General features: G+C 41.0%; 1 protein-coding gene across 1 annotated transcript; it reads left to right on the top strand.

The window, feature by feature from the left end:
• The first annotated feature begins 2,507 nt into the window (after positions 1-2,507).
• Positions 2,508-22,095, top strand: hs3st2 (heparan sulfate (glucosamine) 3-O-sulfotransferase 2). Its single transcript, XM_076751574.1, has 2 exons — positions 2,508-3,539; positions 19,458-22,095. The coding sequence occupies exons 1-2, from the start codon at positions 3,028-3,030 to the stop codon at positions 20,074-20,076; spliced, it is 1,131 nt and encodes a 376-aa protein (XP_076607689.1). The 5' UTR covers positions 2,508-3,027; the 3' UTR covers positions 20,077-22,095.
• Positions 22,096-22,750: the final 655 nt, after the last annotated feature.

Genomic DNA, 22,750 nt, shown 5'->3' on the forward strand with positions numbered 1-22,750 from the left:
ATTCACAGCCTTCACAGCCCAGTGGGGGCTATACAGGTACAAATGGAACAGAATATAATTTGGCCTCAGAAACGCACCCTCAGCTTTCCAGCCTAGTATGGAAGAGAGCCTCCAGGGACAAATATGCATTTAGGCCATCTATTAGTCTACAGCAAAACGTTCACACAGCATGATGACGTCGTGAGGTCTGTACTCAAACATCAGCAGGCCTTGGAATCAAGCTGAGGCCTGACAAAAGTCACCTGTTCACAAATGAGGTGCACCATGTTGGAAAAGTGATATCAGATGAAGGCTTCAGGGTGGAAGATAAAGAAGTAGCGGCAGTGAAGGTGTTAATAAAATGCCCTCAAAACATTAAAGATCTGAGCAAACTATATTTTGGAATTTAGGTGCAAGATCTCTCTGTCGTGCAAAATGGCTGTATGACATACTCTGACGTACTGTAACCCCAGGTCCTGTCAAAGTATAAATTTTGGTAAACCAGGGGAAAAGCAAAAGCAGGAGAGTTAATGAGTATATTTTAGTGATTAGTGACGACTACGTTTGTCTAAGCCTATTCAACTGAAGAAATCAGACACAAAAGCAGCAGAGAAAATATTCAACAATTTTACCTTGAAATTTGGTTTCCCTGTCAAAACACACCATGATCAAGGCAAAGAATTTGAGACCCATTTATGCAGACAGCTGCAAAATAAAGTGACATTACAAAGTGAAAAACAACTTCTGACACAAGGGAAAGCAGGTGAAAGAGTAACACCATCTTGTTTTCAATGCTGCAGACCTTGGGTGTCGAGAAAAAGGGAAACTGGAGTGAGCATTTGAATAAAGTCGCACATGCTTACAACTTCATAACCACTGAAGCTCTTACTCTGACAGCTATTTGCTTTTTGGTAGAAAGCCACATTTGCCAATTGATTCGATCTTTGGCCTAAATGATGTCATTCACACCAGAAATATACTCAAAAATGGCTGAGAATGAAAAAAGCACAAGGCAATGCCTCCAAAACCATCTGGGTGACCAGGTCCTCGTGAAGAATATGTCAGAGCATGGAGGGCCTGGAAAATTGTGCTCATATTGCAAAGATCAAATACATACTGTAGCCTCTCAAAAGGGGGAAAACAGCCCAGATTGTGAGGTACAGCCTGATTGTGCAGGCATGTTGGTCCCATTATGCTTTGCCACATGAAGAACCGCCCCACAGCACTGTGCAAGGACAAAAACCTCATGTTCGACAATGAAAGACACACAAGGAGAGTAAAACAAATGAAGCATCGGAGGATACAGGGAGCTCAGATGAAGGGGAAAATAACTGGGCTCATAGACCGAGACACCAGCAGCAGCCTGGAGAGCAAAATGTCAAAATTATTCCTGAAATAGTACATCAGCACAATGACGTCACCGAAACTGGATAAGACACTGATGAATACATCATCCGGTCAGCCTATTCACACCAACCTGCTGCTTGTAAATACACAGACACCAGCATATGGACAACACAGTAAGCCAGTCCAGCTCCACAGGTGTTTGAAACCACACCTGGTTTGTCCTGGTCCTGTTCCCGTAGGACTGAATGGTGACTGTCCACTATGTCCCATTGGACAATAAGGAGTGAAGTGAACAAAGGTAAAAGATTACCTGGTGTGATTACTTGCTATTTCTACTTATGGTTTAAATAAAATCTGTCATGTTGTTTTAATAAGTGGTTTATATTTTCAAAAACTGTTCAACTCAAATGGTTTGAATAATTGAAAAGATGTCCTAGTAATAAGCCCAATGGTATCCGATGGAGTTATGGCACTGAAATAATCTAAACACAATGTTTTCAATGTTTCCTCTTCTTCTTTGTCTGTTTTCATATATTCACAGACAAAGAAGAAGAGGAAACATGCAGCTGCTTTGTGTCCAGAGATTAGATGCTCTCTCCTCCATAATGAAACAAACTTTAAACTTTAACCATGACATTGAATGAGCTGAATATTGCATTCCTGCATCCAGCTTGCATCACGGCAGCACAGAGGATCAATTGTGATCCTGACTTTCAGGGGCCGCTGATGCCCAGGTGTGTAAAGAAAGTACTCAAAGCGCAGTGGAGAAAGCTCAACCTTGATGAATCATTCTGTTTCAAGCAAAAGAAAACATGCGGCGACATGGCAGCAAACAGATTACAAAACTGTTGATAGCTGCTTTCAAAACCTGTGTGTTTGGGTGAATTCCTTTGAAATTAGACATGTGATTCATATTGAGCTTTATGACACTCACTTTGCTTAGCTGACACAGTGCAGCTGTGGAAGAAAAGGACCTGAAGAATAGATGTTTTTGGGGTTTTTTTTACATAAATTACTGGAACACGGGAAGCCAAATGTTGCATCTTTAAATCTCCAAATATGATGTTACCTAAAATATTCAGGATGTTCCTTTAAAAGACCAAACGCATATGGAATTATGATCATGTGCGTGACGTCAGAGGATTGATTAAATATTTATAGCCGGTAGCCTAAGTGCATATATCTTCACAACTTCATTATGAAAGGGAGAGGTGGGCTGAGCCTCGAAATCCCCTCGGAGGCGAGCAGAACAATCGCGCTGGTGAGAGTTTTAGGGACACCGAGGACGCGTTGGACTTTTTCCTTTCTCTCACAATCGACACACAACAATGAGAAGGAGGAGAAAGATGGGCGTTTAATTCCTCTGGGATTCGTTTTAAGACAGTGACATCAGTAATTGATCCAAATGACTCACTTCAAACCACTTAAGAGAAACTTCTTTAGAGGAGGACTGACCCATTTTTGTCTCCTGGAAGCTGCTGTAATCACATTCTGCTCTCAAGTTCTTTCGCACAGTTCAGCAGCCTATGAAAAGAAATAACGCGACTTACGCGCAGTTGATGCCTCCGAGAAGCCACCCCTATCCTCACATGCCAGTCTGTCTGACTTTAGAGCCTATATTATTGCCAGACTCCGACCGAAGACCAAGAGAGGAGCAGGACTCCGATGGAAAACCATGCAGCACTTTGAACCCATGGAGACATGGCACATATGTTCCTCTCATCTACGAACAGATTCAGCGCCAGATTCGCCTTCATATTCACTGTGTCACTGTCCTGCACCTATTTATGCTATAGTATTCTTTTTTGTCGCAGCACAATCATGACAAACCAGGGTTACGAGGCGAAAAGATGCCCGCCGAGCAAAAACGCAGGAGGGAAGAAACTTCTTGGAAAATTGGACAATTGCGCTTCGCTGGAAGTCAGGTCCGCTCTGGGTGAGTCCGCCGGCCAGCGAGGACCAAGTGATCTCCGCGACCAAAGTAAAGCCCCAGCCTCGTCGGGGAGTCACTGGGCTGACATGAAGTTGAGAAACATGACTGTTGCGCAAAAGTATGGAAATAAGAAGCTGCCTAATGCGTTAATAGTGGGTGTAAAGAAAGGAGGCACCAGGGCGGTGCTGGAGTTCATCCGGATACATCCAGATGTGCGCGCTCTCGGAACGGAGCCGCACTTTTTCGACAGAAACTATGACAGAGGGCTTGACTGGTACAGGTGAGGAAAACACAAAAGCAACACTGATTTAAATAGTAATCAGATTTTTTTTTCAGAGATGCATTAGCTTTGTTATATTTCTGCACTGATGCACTGTTTTCACTTCTGTCACCCAGTGCAGTGCAGTCAGCCCTCTGCTCTGCTGGGCAGGGGACTCCTGTGATATGTGAGATCCTGGTGTAGACTCTTCCATGTCAAAATGTTCATAAAACAATTTTCTGACGAGAATGAGTGGAGGGTTTGAGTCTAAGGCACTTCTCAGTCATATAAATCTTTTACAATTTCTCCATGGCCTACAATTTATAGTGAGGGTCACATTTGGCTGCAGTGTGCACGCACAAACGCACCATGTCTTGGTGGGGCTGCCACACACACACACACACACACACATGTCTGCATGAAAACACAAGTATACACTCACCAAAGCAGCAAACGACCACTAAGATCTCAAGTTTGATTGAACTTTTGAGTCTGTTTTTCTCAGCACTGCAGATGTTGGCTGTTAGCAGAGCTCCACGGTGCTGAACAGACAGCTCCATGAGGCTGATGTAGGATCAGTTCACACAAACAATCACAGCCCACAGCACCAAAGACGCAGGCAGCCCCCAGGTTACCAGCTGACTTCAAACAGGCTGCACCAGGGCACAAAATGTTCTTAGGTTGGTTGTTGAAGGCAAAGAAGCTCAAGAGGTGCATCGAACATCACCCCCCCACCCACCTCCGCCTCTCTTATCTCGCTTTGTCACTTCTTCATAAGCTTCTGTCCAGGTGGCTCCTGTTGAATCTACAGACAAGATGCTTTTCTAATTCATATTTTCTCTTTCGAACCTTTTGGGTGTCTGAAGCAGAAAGTTCAAGGTTCCTCTCAACAACAAGCAATCACTGCAAAACATATGCAATGACTAAAAATTTTGCACTCAGGTCTGCAGACGTCCCCCAGAAGGGCTTGATGGTGTTTGTGTTACATGACATCTGACTGTTGGAGCTGCCTACAGCTGTCATACCCACAGTGCCACCAGTGTGGCAGGAACAGACCACAGAGCAGTGCTTCCAAGAACACGGAACAAGTGATGAAGTCTGTTCTCAAGCTGCACTGCAGGAATGAACAGCAAAGGCAGCATCAAATTATCATGCATATGAGAATCTGCCCATCACGTCTCAGCTGATAGTTTGCTCAGATCTCATCAGACATGTTTGGTTTTTTGTTTTACTTCAGCTTTTCTTCAATAACCATTTAATCATAGGATGTGCATGATTACATTTCCTTACGTTCACTGTTTATATCGAGGCTGAATTGTTTAAAATATATTACTCATGCTGGGCTTTGTTGACATCTGATTCTTCTATATCCTGATTGAAGTTCGGTACACTTGAAATAATACCAGCTATTTTTTTGATTCTTGACATGAGGCGATGATAGACCACGTTTCTGCAATGATGAATCAGTGGGCTGTGAATAAGATCTCAACCGTTTCATTCCAGTTGTTTCTAGGGCCTCGTTTCAGCTGAGCGAAGCAAAGTGTTTCCTCAAGTGAAGCTTCTGCAGAACTGAAAATTGTCTGAAAAGATACAATCAGTCCTTAAATTACAAAACATGTTGGATTTGCTCATTCTGTTAGATTTGTGACTAACACAGAGAATACGTTTGTTTCAACTTGAACTTCATAGTCAGTCTTGTCCTGTCAGACAGTTAATTTCAGAGTGAAAATAAATGTACAAACTAAAACGAAAATGCATTATAGATAATGTCAGCTTCAAAGAAATGTACTCATGCAAATGCGAGACAATCCAACACACACGCACAAAGACCGGCCGTACAGTATAGTTATCTCAGAAACTGCTCCATACCCCTGAAAAAATCAGTCCTTTTCATCTTCAAACTAATGAACCAGAGGCTATAATTTTACAGAAATGCATTAATGCAAGACACAAGAACACTCCAAAGTCCCCTGGTCAGAAGCTAAAAAGCAAACACTTGCTTAATAATTTGCAAGTTTATTAAGGTCTCTATTTAATTGCAACTTCTGATGTTAATCTTAATTTTCTATGTATTATACTTGGTTATCGAGCTGTGTGATGTCATTTCATTTGCATGCACAGGAAGGAGTCTGTTGCTTTATAAACACTCAAGCAAAAAAAGCAATGGAGGAAAACTTTTCTAAAGGGCCACTTTATAGACTGTCCTTATTGTTGTGCAATATTGATTTAGAACCACTGACAAACAAAGGTACCAGTCTTTGTAACTACAGCAGAAAGAACTGGAAAGCCTGTTAAATACCTCTGTAAATACCTCAGCACATGAAGACTGTGAATATTAGCCCAGTGGTGAAAGTGTTGATTAATTTAAGGCAAACACACACAAGGCCACATGTCGACCCGGTGCGCTGTGTCTACAGTCATAGGCCTTTATTAACAAGCATCAACACACCTGCATCTTTCAAACAGAACAGATGAGACATCATCACAACAGACATCTCCTGCCCCAACTATTAGACCATTTGCTGCCCTGGCAAGCCTCCATCCCATAAATCTGCTGTTTTAGTGCAGATTACTGATGCAATAGCATCAGCTTACGTCATCACTAAGCAAACTATTAGACTAGAGGTTTGGGTTTTACAGAAGTTCAATATTGTTTTTCCATGTCACTCTAAATTTGAGGAAAGCTCAATCGAGGTCCAACGCTGATACGATGTCACTTGTGGAAAATTACAAAGCTGGAATATTGCACGCTTGTCACAAGCTGACAGTTCATAGATTCAAGATGAATACTTTAACAATACCACGGACACAAAGGCTGGTTTAATTCAGGCTGAAGCAGCTTTTATTCAACTTGACGAGTGACTGAGTGACGTTCATTGTATTAGACTGGCCCTCAGTGATTATCTGTCACAATGTTTGGATTTTTGGCAGCGAGTCACATAAAGTATCTTTCCATTTTGATTAACTGTCACATTTGTCTCTATAGCAAGTAACATAATGTGTTTATACATGCTACATGTGCTGCTCTGTGTTGTGCACAGATTATCAGTTGGACTATCTGTCAGTCTATCAATTGGCTGCAAACGGTTGCGTTTATTATGAATTCATGTATCAGTTACTTGTTCAGTTTACCAATCAAAAATATGGAATCATAGACCTTTGGCAGGTTCACAGTTCATGCTACAGGCTGTAATAACAGCCTAATAATAATAAGAGCTGTTCCATCAGGTGACCACATCCAGGATCAGTTTATGTACTGGCAGGTGTAACAGTCTCAGTTTGGTGGTCAGCTCAGCTGCAGCAGTAAAAAAACATTGCTTCATGCCTCACTCCACCCAGCAGGCAGCTTACGTTCAGACCAGCTTGTGAAGCGAGCTTTAAAGTGTGTGCAAAACACTTCATGTGTGTGCACAGTCCAGCGTCTTTCACGGCTACAGCCATATTTCGTGCATTACTATGATGACTGTTGTTAATCTTCATGCTACCACTCTTTAACACGAGCTGTGACTGTAATGTAGCTCTGAGTATCTCCTGAATTCGACCCATCTGAGCTTACTGAGATGCACTCTGCTGTTTTGAGGGCTCTGTGGCACTGATGCTTTTTCTCGTGGTACAGAGCTGCTATCACTGTGCAACTAAAGTGTGGCCTTGATGTTACTGTATACTTTGGCTCCAACCTGTTTACTAACCTCTAAGTCTCACGGTATCGCAAGATTTGATATATCGTTCCATCCCTTATGAAAGCCTGTAAAAGTTTTCGCCACATTAGCTTGAATGAATGAGCAATACAGCCTTGATTAATGACTCCAGTGGTTAATTGATTATTAAAATTGCCATTGATTAATTTTATATCATCGTGGCTAATTAATTTGGGCACCCATGTGCTCTTGACCTTGGGATCACATGAACACCTTGGGTATGTGCAGTAGGTGATCTGGGGGGGGGCACCCCCTTGTTGGCATAATGACCAAAATGCATCCCTCTTGTTAACCTGCCATCCCCCCTCTCCATCCCCTTGTGGCAGAGAGAGTGCAGGAGCAGAGACGTTGTTTAGTTCAATATGTTAGTCTAGTCTGCCTGACTCATTGATCCTGTATCTGACTGAGGGTTGTGGATCTATGGCCCTGAACACGGCTCTGTCCGCTGTCCGTGGTGCTGAAGTAGCAGACGGATTTCTATTTGTGCTTTTTTTCTGTTACTTTCATCTGGGATCTATAGTTAGATCTATTCTAGATCTATTATTTAAAGTATACAATACAAGGTTCATGTGCAAGGTTTTTCATCATCGCACTTTAAAACTTCAGCTTGTTGTACTTCAACTCATTCTCAGTGGCTAATATCTGTTGAACAGACAGAAACATACATGTGACACCAAATTAACTCTTGTCAGTTTCAGTGTACTGGCCAGTTGCTCTGCACAGTCTGTCCTGTTACATTAAGCGTGTGACAGATCATTTAGCCTCAGAAGAAAAATGGTGCAGTGTTCATTACTGTGCCTCCTGAACAGAACGCACACGTGGCCTCATTTATTTTGTGCGAGGGTATTCACACAACCATGCAGGACCTGATAAAACAGACATTCCACCGCCACCGATTTCCTCGTACTTCTCCATTCTCCGCAGAATCATAAAGATCAAACAAAAACACGTCGCTATACACCATCAGGACTTAAAAGGGCATCTCAGCTCTATTGATTTCACAGGAGTCAGAAGCACTTCCAGTAGATTCCCCGAGAAGACTTGAAATTGTATGAGAGGCTGCAGCTACAAATATTCTCCAGGTCCACATTAATTGGCTTGGGGAGGCAGGGAGCTCTGGAACAGTATCATCAGAAAGGTTGATGAGGACAGAAAGTTAGATGGTTCTCATTTAACACAGAAAACTGCACATTATACAGCGAGGGAGGGTAAGGCGTAACTCTGCATTATTAATGAGCTGTCTTCATTTCAGTGCAGCTCAGAGACATGCAGTGGTTAACATTAATTACAAAACAACTCTTTTTGAGATGTTTCCCCAGTGAGACCCATCTGAAACATAGAGAGATGGTGCTATAATAGAATAATTCAGGAAATAATGTAATCATGCATACATTATGGACCAATGGCATGCTAAAGCACTGGTATATCCAACTAAATTAGCAATAGCATCCATATGGTCCAGACTGGAAGATCTCAACTACCAGATTGATTGCTATGAAATGTTGGACAGGCATTCAGGGTTTCCAGGCAGTGTATCACAATAACTTTAGAGATCCCCTGACTTTTCTTCAAGCGCCACAATGAAGTTCACATTTGTGGTTTGAGTGAAATGTCTTGACAACTGTTAGATTCATTGTCATGAAATGTGGTGCAGACATTCATGTTCCCACCAAGATGAATTCTAATAATTTCCCTCAGCTTTTCCTGGTGTGCCATCAACAGGTCAATGTTGTCCAATAATGTGATTTATCACAAAATACATACAAATTAATGACATTCCCATCAGCTGATGCTTTGTGATAAGTGCTAAGTAGCCAGTTTTAGCATGCTAACATGCTAAACCAAAATGATCAACATGGGAAACATTAAACCTGTTTAGCTAGTTAGTTTCTGAGGTTTCTGTAGCTCTTTTTGAAGTATCTGTAGACCCAGCTTACACATTAATGACACACTCCCACCACTGCTGTTGCTTGTAGTTTGAATGGGTTAAATGCATTAAATGATTTATCGTAAAAGGCATATCACTCCATTTAAATTGTCAAGAAAGATTACATTTAGAAAACTACTAATTTGCAAAGTTGCAGTATGTTTGTACTGAAGTCATTTGAAAAAGGTTCACAGACACCACATATCATTTCACTGCAGTATCCACTCATTTCATCAGTGAATAATTCACATTTTTACGGTTATTTTTCAGCAAATCAAAGTACTTGGTTAAGGTTAGAGAGAGATGCAGATGAAATATTAAAAAAAAAGTCATGACCGACCTGAAGGAAGACATGATGCATTTACTTTTTCAATGTTTAGCAGAAATCATAATCTTGTTATCTCAACCAAAGTGAATACGCAGTCAGAGCCACACACAGGATTCAGGATGCAAACCTCAGTCGTGTGCTTTGTATACAATCAACACCTCCTGACAAGTCCTGTGCAGCATAAAAACCCAACACTTCCTGGACTGGAAAAGATGTTGCCAGTAAATACAATAAAGGCAGACTCTATTGCACTTTTACTCCAAAGAATATGTGGCTAAATCATTTATAGACGGAGGTTTTAAGGAAGAAGGCTGTTAATGAAGTCATTAGTAACATACTGTATTTGCCATAGGTCAAGCAATAAACAGCTATCTGGTTTGTCACTCCATGTGTCTTGAGGATAGTTAAAATTTAATTTGAATGGGCTTCAGCAGTCCCTGCAACAAATGACACCATCAAAACAGCTCTATCATCCTGGAGACATTGTAATTTTGGAAATATTCAGCAGCCAGCAATCTTTAGCTCACACTTAGAGACTGTCAGCTTGTTAACTTTCCCGTCCCCACTGACCTGGGATCAAATCCTGCCTGAGCTTTCCCTCCTGTGTCTCCCCTCTCCTGTGTCCTTTTGTACTTTCCCACCATCTAAGTGAAGAGTAAAACTACTAACAGTGTGTAGACTGTCCACCCTCCATTTATAAATATCCTTGACTGTCACATTGCTGGAGGCGATACTGTAAACCCAGAAAGAACTTCTAAGAGCTCCATTGTTGATGAAAATTCCAGAAATCTCCATGTATGTCAGTGAGGGTGCTGCTGTAAAACTGCACAAACAGGGGCAGGATGTAATCTGATCACTGATTAAGACATTCACAAGGTCGCAATGTTATTAACATGAGTGGATTATGAAACATTTTTATTTTCGCTGCATCGCACATGATACTACAGCATTACAAAAAGCCTTTAGAGACTTGATTTTGTTTGTTCATCAGCTGAAATCAGCAGCCCAGCTGCTATAAATTCATCAAAAAACACATTAAATAGACAGAATAAACCTCATTCGAGAATGTGCAGTTTAGGATTTCAGAGGCTTTCCCGTCTGTCTGACTGTCTTCATTTCAGCCTGTGGACGCCTTCCCGTGCCACATGTTAATGTGACAGCTCGTAGCTCAGCTCAATTCAACGTGTTATTGTTCAAGGAGAGCAAGTGTCAGTCATTTCCCTCTGCAGACCAGACCATGAATAATTGTTGTTTCAAGGAAAACAAGAGCCCAGTGTTGAAATGACAGGGATTAAATAGGTTTTGATTCAAGGTCAAATACATTATGCAATTTTTTTTTGCTCTTTTATTTTGCAGTATTGCAGGACTCTATTGTCCTGCTATGAATCTGTTTTGATTCTATTATGTGGCCGAGGAGAGGCCTGATGTTAAGAAGCTCTTCCTCTGCAAGACATCTGGCTCAGTCAGTGTGCTGTTTTCAACCAATTTGTCGTCAGTTGAATTAGAAAAATAGATGCTTGATTCTCAGAGCGCCAAATTGTTATTCCCCTCTGTTCCCCACCTCGCTGAATTGGCCGCAGGATTGCTGTATTTGTGTGGACCGCTCTTTGTTAACTCTTAATAGACTTTCGAGGCGGCAGGCCTCTGTTGCTGGTGATTAATGATCACATGTCATCACAGCTGTAATCTAAGTGAGTGATACTTTAATAATGGAGCAGCCTCTTCAGTGGAGGCCGGATCTATGCCGTCATATCAAGAAAGAGGAAGATGCCATTTTTAGGAAGCGCTGTGGCAGAGACATTATGAGAATCACACAGAATAAGAGCATTTTCTCTGCACAGTCTACCTGAGAAATACAAATTGCTAATGGGTTTCGATGGCAGGGGAGCACGCCTGCGTGTGGGATTGGCTTTCAGGACATTTCAGGACAAAAGCTTTGTATGGAACACGATTTGCTCAAGTCGGTTTGGTAGGAAGTATGGAAAGAAAGTCTGTGAGCGAAGAGACGTGAAAACCCTCAAAGCAGCCCTTGACTCATGATTCTAAAAATGTAAAAAACTATATTGAATCATGGAAGCAAAATGAACTTAGACAAGACAAAATCCAACTACTTGAAAGTGGTATATGTGTGTGTATGTGTGCCCAACTTTGCGTGGTATTTGCCTTCACTGTGTGCGTTCAGTACTGCTTTGCTGTTCCCTTCTGCTGCTCTTGACAGCACGGTTTTTGCATGTTTTTGTGTGGCTATAATTCAGTCTGAAATAAAGTCATGAACATAAAGCTGCAATTTCAATTATTCCGTGATTGTGTGCTGGATAGTATCTGACTGTGCAGTAGCTCTGATAAAAGTTTTGAACTACTTCTTCCAGAAAATAGCAGCTTTTTTCTTTCTAAACCAAAGCCTTTTATGTATTAAAGACTGTGACCATCATTACTCTGCATGCTGCTTACTGTGATAACACCCTGGCAATGAGAGCCCAGGAGACTTTTTCTGATAATTTACTGTGTAACCGTTGTGTTGTTAAATTACTCCAGAGACCGAACAAACACAGCATGTAATGGATACTTTGATTCAGGCCTCTCCACAGTCAGCCTGCAGCCCTGCATATTGTTTAATGGGCAGGATTCATTATCAGCCCCTGTAATGACGAATATTTGTTGTCTGGCAGGAGGTAAAGGCCTTCTCTAAATCTCTGCCCCTGCATAAACACTCCACATTGTGATTAATGATTTCTAAGGTGAAGTCCAATCAGATCAGTGTTTGTCTGAAATGTTCCAACTCATTAAACTCTTTTAATACCGTAATTACAACAGGAGAGTTGATGACTCACATGTAAAAACCACATATGCCTGAAGTTTATGTGAACATATGTGTGATGATTGATCAAAAGGTGTTTGAGATGGTTCACTGGTCATGAGTTTGTTTGTTGTTTTTTGTGAGGGACTTAAATGTTGCATGTGTAGCTTCCTCGCATGACAATTTTGTATTTACACTGCAAACATTTACTGAGAACTTGTCTTGGATCTCACAATATGCAACATTCTGTTTTAAGTTCAAACCGCAGTGAAATGACAGTAATAAATTCTGAGTTCATTGATCGTTCACAAGGAGATGATTCAAAGCTGACCTTTACTTGTTCTGATGGTCTGCATCCCAGATGAACCTGCGTCGCTCTTTAGAAGTTGAGGTTGTACAAAAAGACACACTTGTCTGGAGCTGAACAGCCCACCGGTTCGCTTCATTGCTTGTCTTCACACTACCAAAGAAATCATGCACGTACTGCAGCAATTTGCAGCTTTTTTATTTATATGTATGCAGTGTCACATACACGAGGTGGATCTCTGCAGTCTGTAGTCTCCGATGTAGCACAACAACCCTGCACCAAATGGATTTTAATGTCCAATCTTTGTTTAATTTGAGTATCAGGGAGATTTTGATTGTTAGGATTCGACTGTTATTCCGGACTACAGTTTCAGATCAACTGATTTTATACACTCATACATAAAAAAATGTATTTGTTGTTTTTGCTCTGCCAGCAATAGGATGTAAGGACGTTCTGTTCATCTGTCAATACTTATCTGTGTTTGAAACAGTGGGAGATTTTTTGCCATTGCCCTTTTGTGTTGATATTAATGCCCACTGAACAAATCTCATAATATTTGTTGACCCTTAATGTTTACTCCAGCACCATCAACAGGCCAAAATGTATTTTTATGGAAGAAATATCAAAAAGTCTATGGCTTTGTTTCTCCTGTCAAAGCTGAAACGTTTGGCTGAGTAGTATCCACCAGTGTAACTGTGGTGATTTAGCAGAGGTATGACTGTCGAGTCTAATGCAATCCTCTGTTAGTGCTGTCACTGAAAAACATAGATGAGAGGTCAAGTTACTGCTAATGTTGCATCACTGTCCACTTGAAACACAAAAGTCAGCTTCACAAAAGGTTTCATGACTCAAACTCAGCCAAATGAACGTGTGTGTGTCCTGTTTTTGGATGAGGTTTTCTCCAGACCTGTGTGAACTTGATGAGATGGAGAATTGGCTGTCTGGAGAGGCAGACCCTGCAGGGTTGAATGAGCTCATCCTTCCTCGTTCAGCACATACAACACATTCACATGTTCGGTTTGTTGAACACCACAGATGAATAACCTTGTCATGAGAACTCAAAGTCTGAGTGAAATATACGGTAACCTCTGGGTAATTTACAGACATGAACAGGCTGGCAAAAGTCAACGAAATCATTATTTTAAAGCAAAATCCATTGCTTTTATGTGATTGGCCTCTAACATGCTAATTGTTGTCCTGTATTTGCTCTGCTGCTGTGGAAAGTGTAGCATGTTCTCCCAGTGGAGCTGCACACTGCAGGAGAATGGTCTATCTGGGTTTAATGGGGAGTCTTGGTACTTTGAAACAAAGACATCCATGTTTGTGGCTTATTCCACCATAATGATATAGCAGTGTCCAGAGGGAACTACGCGCCAAAAGAGATAAATTGTTCAGCGAGGTATCCAGCAGGTTCGTTCAGGGTCACAACAATATGCAGACGAGCTTTCAACACATCGCAGCTCATTAATGAGTGGCAGCGACTGCTTTCCGTTGTTGACCCTACCTGTTGAACTACCTGAACAGAACAGCTGCAGAGGGACGCTTGTTCATCTGTTTTTGTGTGTCTCTTTCTGTCTTATACAGAGGGGTCTGTAGAGCAAGCATAACACATTTCATCAAATCATTACAGACCAAAACTGTTCGAATAGTAACAAGTGACAAACTGGTTAATTTTGTGTTTCACAAAGCCCAAATTCCACTTAAAAGGCCATGTTTAATAATGAATTCATACAATGATGAACTTCTAAATAAGTCAGTTTAATTTCAGTGTTTGCTTCATCTGTTTGCATAGAGGGCATTATTCTGCAGTGCTGAAACTGTTCTACACACTCTGCAATATACTGTAAAGGCTCCCTGTTGGGAAGGGACCCAAATCAAAAGCTTCACAATAAAAGGAGCACCATGTGCATACCCATTAGTGGCTGCCTTCCAGCCATTTTCTGTGACTTCCTGTGATGTCCCTCCTCTGTTTAAACAGATGGAGCAATGTGTTTTTTGCTTTATATACATGAGAAACTGCTTCAGTTGTGTCACAGTGTACACACGTTGAAATAATCATAACAAAGTAAAACTGATATTTGAGGGTTGATAAATTATGGTGCTAGCATTGACATTAATCAGCCTTTCTATTGTGTTAGTTACTTAGAAATATTGAATTGCTGAAAAATAAACTGCAATAAAATATCACACAAACCATTCAGAAGTTAAATTCAAACATCTATATAAAATAAAATTACCAATAACAAATGCACTGCTGAAGCATCCGCAACAAATTAGATTTCAACCAGCTTCTTCTTTTTAACCAGGTCTCATTTACAGCATTGAGCAGATCTTCCACGCCTGAGTTCATTTTCACAGTCTGATTAAAATGTCACAGCCAAGCCTGTAATGCATCCTGACTTAAAGTTTCACCAAGAAATGTGAAGAAGACTGTAAATTACACCCAAGAACTTAGTGTTGACTGAGTGAGAAGGTGGTAATCAATCAGAGCACTTCACTCAAATGTCAGTTAATCAAGGTGTGTTTGTGTGCATGTGTGTGCGTGTTCACACACCGTCGCTCCCACAAAGCAAGATGCTCACGTTAAAGTGGGTTTTAAACGTTGTATCTGCATACTGATAAAGATGCTAAGGTCTCAGAAACATTAGTGATTACCCTTGAAGCGATTCCATTGGAGTTCCAACTGCAAATAATCATTACCAGGCAAGGACTAAACAGCTTTTAGTAAAAGCTCACCAGGACCCACTTCCATAAAGACCCTTAATTTTATCTTATAATTCCAGATGCTGTGTGCATTGCTGGTTCTTTCTTGAGGGCATGGGGAGAGAAAAATCCTGACGGTTGGTTCAGACACCTGCCTCAGGTATCACATGTTCCCTCTCTGGTCTGATTCCTGCTATCTCAATAAAGAATCCTAATATGAGGCTGCAGCTGCCACGCAAAGAAAATGATTTGTCAAAAACAGGAAATCTCTGCTCATCACTTGAATTCTGTTCGTTATGTCACATGTGGTCGTTGTGGGTGAATGTGCAGCCATTAAAATCAGCTTTAGCAGAGTTGGCTCATATGTGAATGCTAATTTTGTGATAATCAGTTAAATGAACATGGACATGAGCCCCAACTAGAAAAGGCTAGATCAAAACAGTGTTTGTAGATATTACAGGCCCAGTGCTCCTCATTAACATCGTTCCAATGCAGGCGACTTGGAACTTATTGGTCCATTCTGCTCCCACTGACATGAAAGCATCCTTTCTAAATGCTGCTGAGTTCAATAAAAATAAACAGTAACATGCTTTGATTGTTGTGTTGCGCCATGCTCTCTGTGGCTGCAGTGCAGCTAGTTAAACAATCCTTTGAATGGACAACCAGCGACTACAGATAATTCTCTTTATCTCAATTCTGGCCGCATGATGAGTGGCTGTTAACATGTACATTAGTTAAACCGAAGCACGGTGTGTCCCAGTGGGAAAGAAGCAGCGCAGGACATGCTTGAGGGACATGTAGACCCAAAAATAACCCAATGAGTCATCTCTAGTCAGACTTTAACAAGACTGCTGTCCCTTTTCACCTTTCCCAAGTGTTATTACTGTAAGTGTGATCTTTACCGGCACCTAACATAGCATTGTCATGTCATAAAACTGACTTGCTTTTATTGTGGAAGGCACAGACAAACAATGTCAGAAAATCCTTCTATCTGTTGTTCTAGAGGGCAGTTTTTTCATCCTTTGTGTTGTACTTGTTGGACTAAGGTACCTGTAGGCTACTTTCTTTGCTAGAGCCTTGCTAACTAGACCAAAGTTACTATCGTACTGAAGCTTTCCAAGACCAGTGAGAGCTTTGCCACCCCTGTCAGGTCACTGGACACTTGTCGTGCACACAGTGGCTGCTCCTCGACGAGTCTCCTGGAGCAACGTTGTTGTATGGGCCATGAATGTATTAATAACTGGTCACTTGGCACATATACTCGAAAAGCCCTTGTGGCTTCCTCGTGCTTCCATGCTTTTGGGCCCATGTCCACTAGGGTCCCTTTCCTGCCAAACCAGTTGAGAGCATGATTGTCCAAGACCTCCCCCTGACTTCCTGCTGGCTCCCTGCACACATGAATGTGATGAAATGATTTAATTATTCGGATCCTCTAGACTTTGCAAATGTTATTGGACAGATTCTGATTAAAAAAAAAAAAAAAAAAAAAAGAATAATTTCAAAGCATCTCAAAAATGAATCTCAAACGTTTGACAGCAATATTTGTTGGGCCATTTCCTGGGGGCTTGGTATGAGTGCCACTTATTCTAAGTTGCTGAGGAGGGGCTTGTCTGTAGTTTTTTGCAATACAGCTTGAGATACTGAGGTGACCGTGCTGAAAGGTCACTGACCAGGTGACCTTTCAGCACGTTGGACAGCTGTTTCTTCTTTAGAATGAACTCAAGCTGTTTTGATTATCGATACAGTCGGCTTTGATTCAGTCACAGTGAGTCCAACCTGCTGCAGATGTGATCCAGATGCGTGTTCTACATGCATTAACGCCTTGCATGTGTTGATAATACCTGATGTGAACAGGGTCTTAGCCGGGTAATATTTTTGTTAGGTTAACTTTCAAGTCCAAACAACGGCAGGACAGAAAACTGGACAGGAACATGTCAGAGCAGCAGAATGTCTGCAACACCTAAATGTTATTATTAACCCGTCTTTACGCTGTAATAATTTACCTCAAATATGCTGCTGCTTCTGGTTTCCCACCTGAGACACATCCATCTTTTCAGGCATATTTAATACCCCTATTTTCATCTTTTCTTTATCAGTCCCCTCAGTGTTGATAACTTCTTTCGAACAGTCCTGTAAGTTGTCCGGGCTGAGACTCTCTGGGAGTAAACAAACAGAACGGCAGTAAAAATCAATAAGTCAAGGTAAGTTAGCACATGTTGCAACTTCCTCTGACAGACAGGCTCACATGGATTTTTATATTTCAGTATTCTATCGTAAATCTCCACTTGATTTAACAGAACTTGTCTTATTCCCAGTATCCACATGCTATGATGCATTTGTAAACACGTTGTCTACATAATGCTGTTGTGAATACACTATTTTCAGCAGAACCATCTGTGACCTTTCACCGCATGTGCTCACATTGTCTGCCGGGTTCGCAATATGACGAGTTGCCATCTTGAACCAGCTCATGCAGGATCCTCTCATCTTCACAGTGTTCATTTCTGAGCAAGGTGAAAATGTGTGGAATTGACAATAATGAAGACAGTTTCCTCAGCACACAACCCAAGATCTGCTTAGACTCTGCACCTCCTGGAAAATAGCTGCAAGTTTGTTAGTGTGTAGCAAAGCTGTTTGCTTGAAAAGGTGCTGTTCTCATAAAAGATTAATAGTTGCCTAGTGGCCCTGAGGTACCCGAGCCAACAACTCAGGATTCATAAATAAAGCTAAATGGATCAATATTTCCAAGACTTCAGAGGTAACCTATGGCTACCCCTAGCCTGAGAGAGAAAACTTTGAGAAAGGTTAGGTTTTAATCGAAGCCTTCCCCCAGTAATAATAAAGAAAGCATGGTATTTAATCATCAGAACTGTGTGGTAACGTACCTAAAATCCAGAAACCGATTCACATGCTGTGAAATAGAGAAATTCAGGTGCTATATCTTCTGTAATCATGAGACAAGTAAAAGAGCAGTTTAATAGTACCATATTGTAATTATTCTCACCAAACCGCACAGTTACAGTGCTGACGCTACAGTCCTTTTTCTATTTAAAGGAAACAGAGAACAAAGTACGGATGATCTCTGAATTGTGGCCGAGACGTGCTTTGTCCCAGCAGCCAACATCAGACGCTCATTCATCAGCTGTTATTGACACAAAGGGCCAACGCAGAATGAAACACTGGCAAGGAAAGCTCACATGACAAATATGACAAACAGAAACATTTGCCTGTAGTTTGCAAAGCCATTATCTTGACAGCATGATGACGATGATTATGATGCATGTTTTGAATGTACAAGCTGTCACCGAACAGTATCTAACAAATACTCTAGATTCACATTGTATTTATTTGGGTATTGTATGCCGTAATTTGACACTGCCTTCTAAAGTCTTTGAAATATCTTAAACTGTGTTATCCAGTTTTTGTAATACCAGGATCTATAGATTTTACACTGCTTGTTACACAACCAGTTTTCATACATACAAGGTACCCTTTAGCATCTGTGTGTGATGCCAAAATCTTCCTGCCAACTGCTTTTATTTGGCAGCTATAGTTACTAGTTACTTTGCATACTAAGAAAAAAAACTACGATGAGCATATGAAATATAATAAATTGTTATCCAGTACATTAAGCTACCCAACAGTTGATGAAGAGTCAATCTGCTGCATTATGAGCACTTTAAAGACTTTCACTACATTCTGCTGATAATACCTTTTAATTTTTTCCTTATGTAAAGTCTTGAATGCTGCGTGTTTACATATAAAAGTGCAGCTTTTATGCTGTAGTATATAAAGTTTAAATAATTACATTTTTATTCAAGTAATGGATCTGAATGCATGTTCTGCCAATGAATACCACAGATTTCAACTGCCCTCTATTCTGAAATATCCTAAAAACTGTACACAGATAACCTGTGTTTTAGTGTTGTTTGTCTTTTCTTTATTGTTGTGTTGCTGTTAAGAGCCTATATGCCACAAAGTCTAATGTATAGTAAATCAGTTGCAACATGTTAACGCTTAGATTGTTTTTAATTCTTGGCATTTATGATATAAGTATGGATTTATGTTTGCTTTCCGAAACTCATCCAGAAAAGGCATGTGGAAATGCTGCTGGACAGGTAAATAACAACTCTGCTGACTCATCCATGTGTGTTTATTTCTTTCTGTTTCTCTCCCAAGGGGACTAATGCCACGAACACTAGACAGCCAGATCACATTAGAGAAGACTCCCAGCTACTTTGTCACCAGGGAGGCCCCGAGACGTATCTCCAGCATGTCCCACGAGACCAAGTTGATTGTTGTGGTGCGTAACCCAGTCACGAGAGCAATCTCCGACTACACACAGACTCTTTCCAAGAAGCCAGACATACCTACGTTTGAGGAGCTGGCCTTTAAGAACAGAAGTCTGGGTCTCGTCGACTCGTCCTGGAACGCCATACGGATCGGGATGTATATTCTGCACCTGGAGAACTGGCTGCAGTACTTTCGCCTGTCGCAGATGCACTTTGTGAGCGGGGAGCGGCTGATCACGGATCCGGCAGGGGAAATGGGCCGCGTTCAGGACTTTTTAGGACTGAAACGAATTATCACGGACAAGCACTTCTACTTTAATCGAACCAAAGGCTTCCCCTGCCTGAAGAAGCCCGAGAGCAGCAGCCAGCCGCGCTGCCTCGGCAAATCCAAGGGCAGGACTCACGTACAGATCGAACAGGAGGTCATAGAGCAGCTGCAGGAGTTTTATAGGCCATTTAATATCAAATTCTATGAAACTGTAGGACAAGACTTCAAGTGGGATTGAGAGTGCCATCCAGAAGCAGTGCTGTTTATAAAATGGCTACCACTGGAGACAAATATAAATGAGGGTATCTTCGACAAAATGTTTAAATCTAAATGTTTATTGAGCTGTGTATACATTGACAAAATGAATATAGAATAATATACAGAGATTAATATAATCATATAAATGGTTTCACATCATGCTGGGTTTGGGGTTGGTGCCATTTCTTTAAAAAATATCTACCAAACCAAGTTTCTTTCCCACATACATGACATATGGATTCATCAACAGGCAACCAGCATTAATTCATTAACCAAGTCATTAACCAGCAATCATCCCACTGCCTTTCTGTCATTTAGCCACACCAGACCTACATTAATGAGACCGCTTGAATATTCATCGCCTCGATTGCTTATTTATTCATCATTTCTGCTCAAAATGAACCACCGGCTTTACTGTTTAAATTAACTCTCAACATCAAGTTGCGGCAAAATGTCAAATGAATAATAAAATCAGCCTGTCAGTTATTCAGCAGGGAAATTTATCTCTTCATTGTTGACAAAAGTTCACAGGCAAATTTGCTGAATAAATGTGCTGCAACTGAGAATGAAAAAAGTAACAGCTATATTAAAACAGATGCTACAACGCTGATGAAGTCCATTTGTTGCAGTCGACTTCAGCTCTGTGTCGGTATTTCTGTTGTGATCATCAAAATAAAAGGCAAGAGTCTTAAATTCAACTACTTATTTGACATATTTTCTGTTTTTCTTGTAAACAGTAAACAGCAGTGTTTTCTTCTCATGGTGTCCAGTAACAGTATATAATCAGATATATTCCCTGCATTTGTGATGTGTTCCTGTCTGATATCGATCAGTATCTGGTGCAAGATAAGTGCAGCACACAAAATTTGGGGCTCCCTTTACAAACACTACAGGCAGTTCATTCATAACCTGATGAGTCATACTAAAGTCGTCTATAGCAAAGCTTGCCCCAGCTGTAAAGCTCTGTTCACACAAGACCACGATTACACACAGACTGTAGGAACTCTCATGCACATTTGACATTTACTCACATCTCCTGGCCAAATTTCAAGGAATACATAACATACTAGTACAAAGACGTTTTGAAAGATAAGACGTCCCTGACCAAATGCTGCCATGCATCTCACTGATCTCATTAACTTTCCAAATATCTCTTTTTGATGGATTTGATCACGCTGTCTCTGAATGGGTCTCCATGCTAAAGCAGCTAGATTAACCTCCTGAATTTGCGCTCTGAAGCCAATCATAGTTGTCATTAATGATTTCCACTGAAGTCTCCAAAATTCTGGACACAAAAGAGGAAGCAAAGTGCAAAAAACTGAGAAATACGTGCAAAAAGTAATAACAATAAAAGGTTAGATTAATTATATGCAAATGTGTGCTGGACATATCTGAGTGAAATTTGACAGCAAATGAACAGTAGATTTGTGTTTTACTGTGTAGATTACAGATGTCAGACTGGCACAGGATTAAGAATGCAGACAACCTCAGCGATTATGCCAGATGAAGTCCCCCAGGTGATGCTTGTGTCTATGACTGCAGCTTTAGATTTAACTTTCATTGTGAACCCACTACAATATGACCTTCCAACACTGCTGACACTGCAAGCGCTGGCATGTTGTCTCTAGGTTTAACCTTCACTTATCAAACTTAATTAGTCTGAGATGCTGGCATTCTCCTTATATCAATCCCCTCAGCTGTTTTGGAGCTGCTGACTTATTTGCGATGTTTGATTATGGCAGATCTGTTTGTTTGCAGAAGGAAACGCAACAGCAGGAACATTTGAGGTTTCTGACTTTTTCTTGACATTCCTGAGTATAATTAAACACACAATTAATGGAAAATCTATGTAATTATATGCTTCTCATAATGCTTTTGTTCAAAAGTACTGCAAACACAAAGCTGCCAGTGAAGGAATATGTATTGTTTTCATCATGTTAATGGAAAATACTTGTTGTTTCACAGCAGCTGTTCGAGATAAAGTAGATTTTACAAATGCATTCGCTTGTAATTCATTGGTCTAACAGATTATTTAATTACACTGACATTACATTTGAAGCAAAGCGCCTGGGCTGAAACAGGCACGTTAAGCTGCTACAGTCATGATGAAACAGTATTTTGGGTGAGGAGAAAAGCCTCTGCCTTCTCCCACAGGTGTTACACTTTCATTGTTTAATCTCCTGCTGCAGGGCTCTGCGTTGAGCGGCCCTATCAAGTCAAACTTAAACTAATGTGCAAATGTGACAATGTGACCTTCCATATTAAGGAAATTTGATTTTCACTCGCATTCCAACTGTGCGCCTGCAGTGCGTGTACGTTGGCCAACAGCAGTATTTAAACTGTCATTTGTGATAGTCACCATTATTTTTTGATTAGCCTGCCAATGCTGTCTGCAGCTGCCTGCTACTTAGTGAGCCATCAGCAGACACGCCAGTTAAGCAATACGCTCGACTTTATCTCAGCCGAGTTAATTATAACTTTTCCCCAAGAATGCTTAGGGCTTGATGACATGGCACAGAGGAAAGACTCCCACACCGCTGCCACCGTATGATACCCAATAAATACTTTGATGTGCTATCTGTGCTGCATATGCTACGTTCTATGTGACTTGTGTTGAAGAATATTAGGTGAACTCTTGAGGGAATATTCATGCC

This window comes from Chaetodon auriga, chromosome 16, assembly GCF_051107435.1.
Source record: "Chaetodon auriga isolate fChaAug3 chromosome 16, fChaAug3.hap1, whole genome shotgun sequence".
In the NCBI taxonomy this organism is placed as follows: domain Eukaryota; kingdom Metazoa; phylum Chordata; class Actinopteri; order Chaetodontiformes; family Chaetodontidae; genus Chaetodon; species Chaetodon auriga.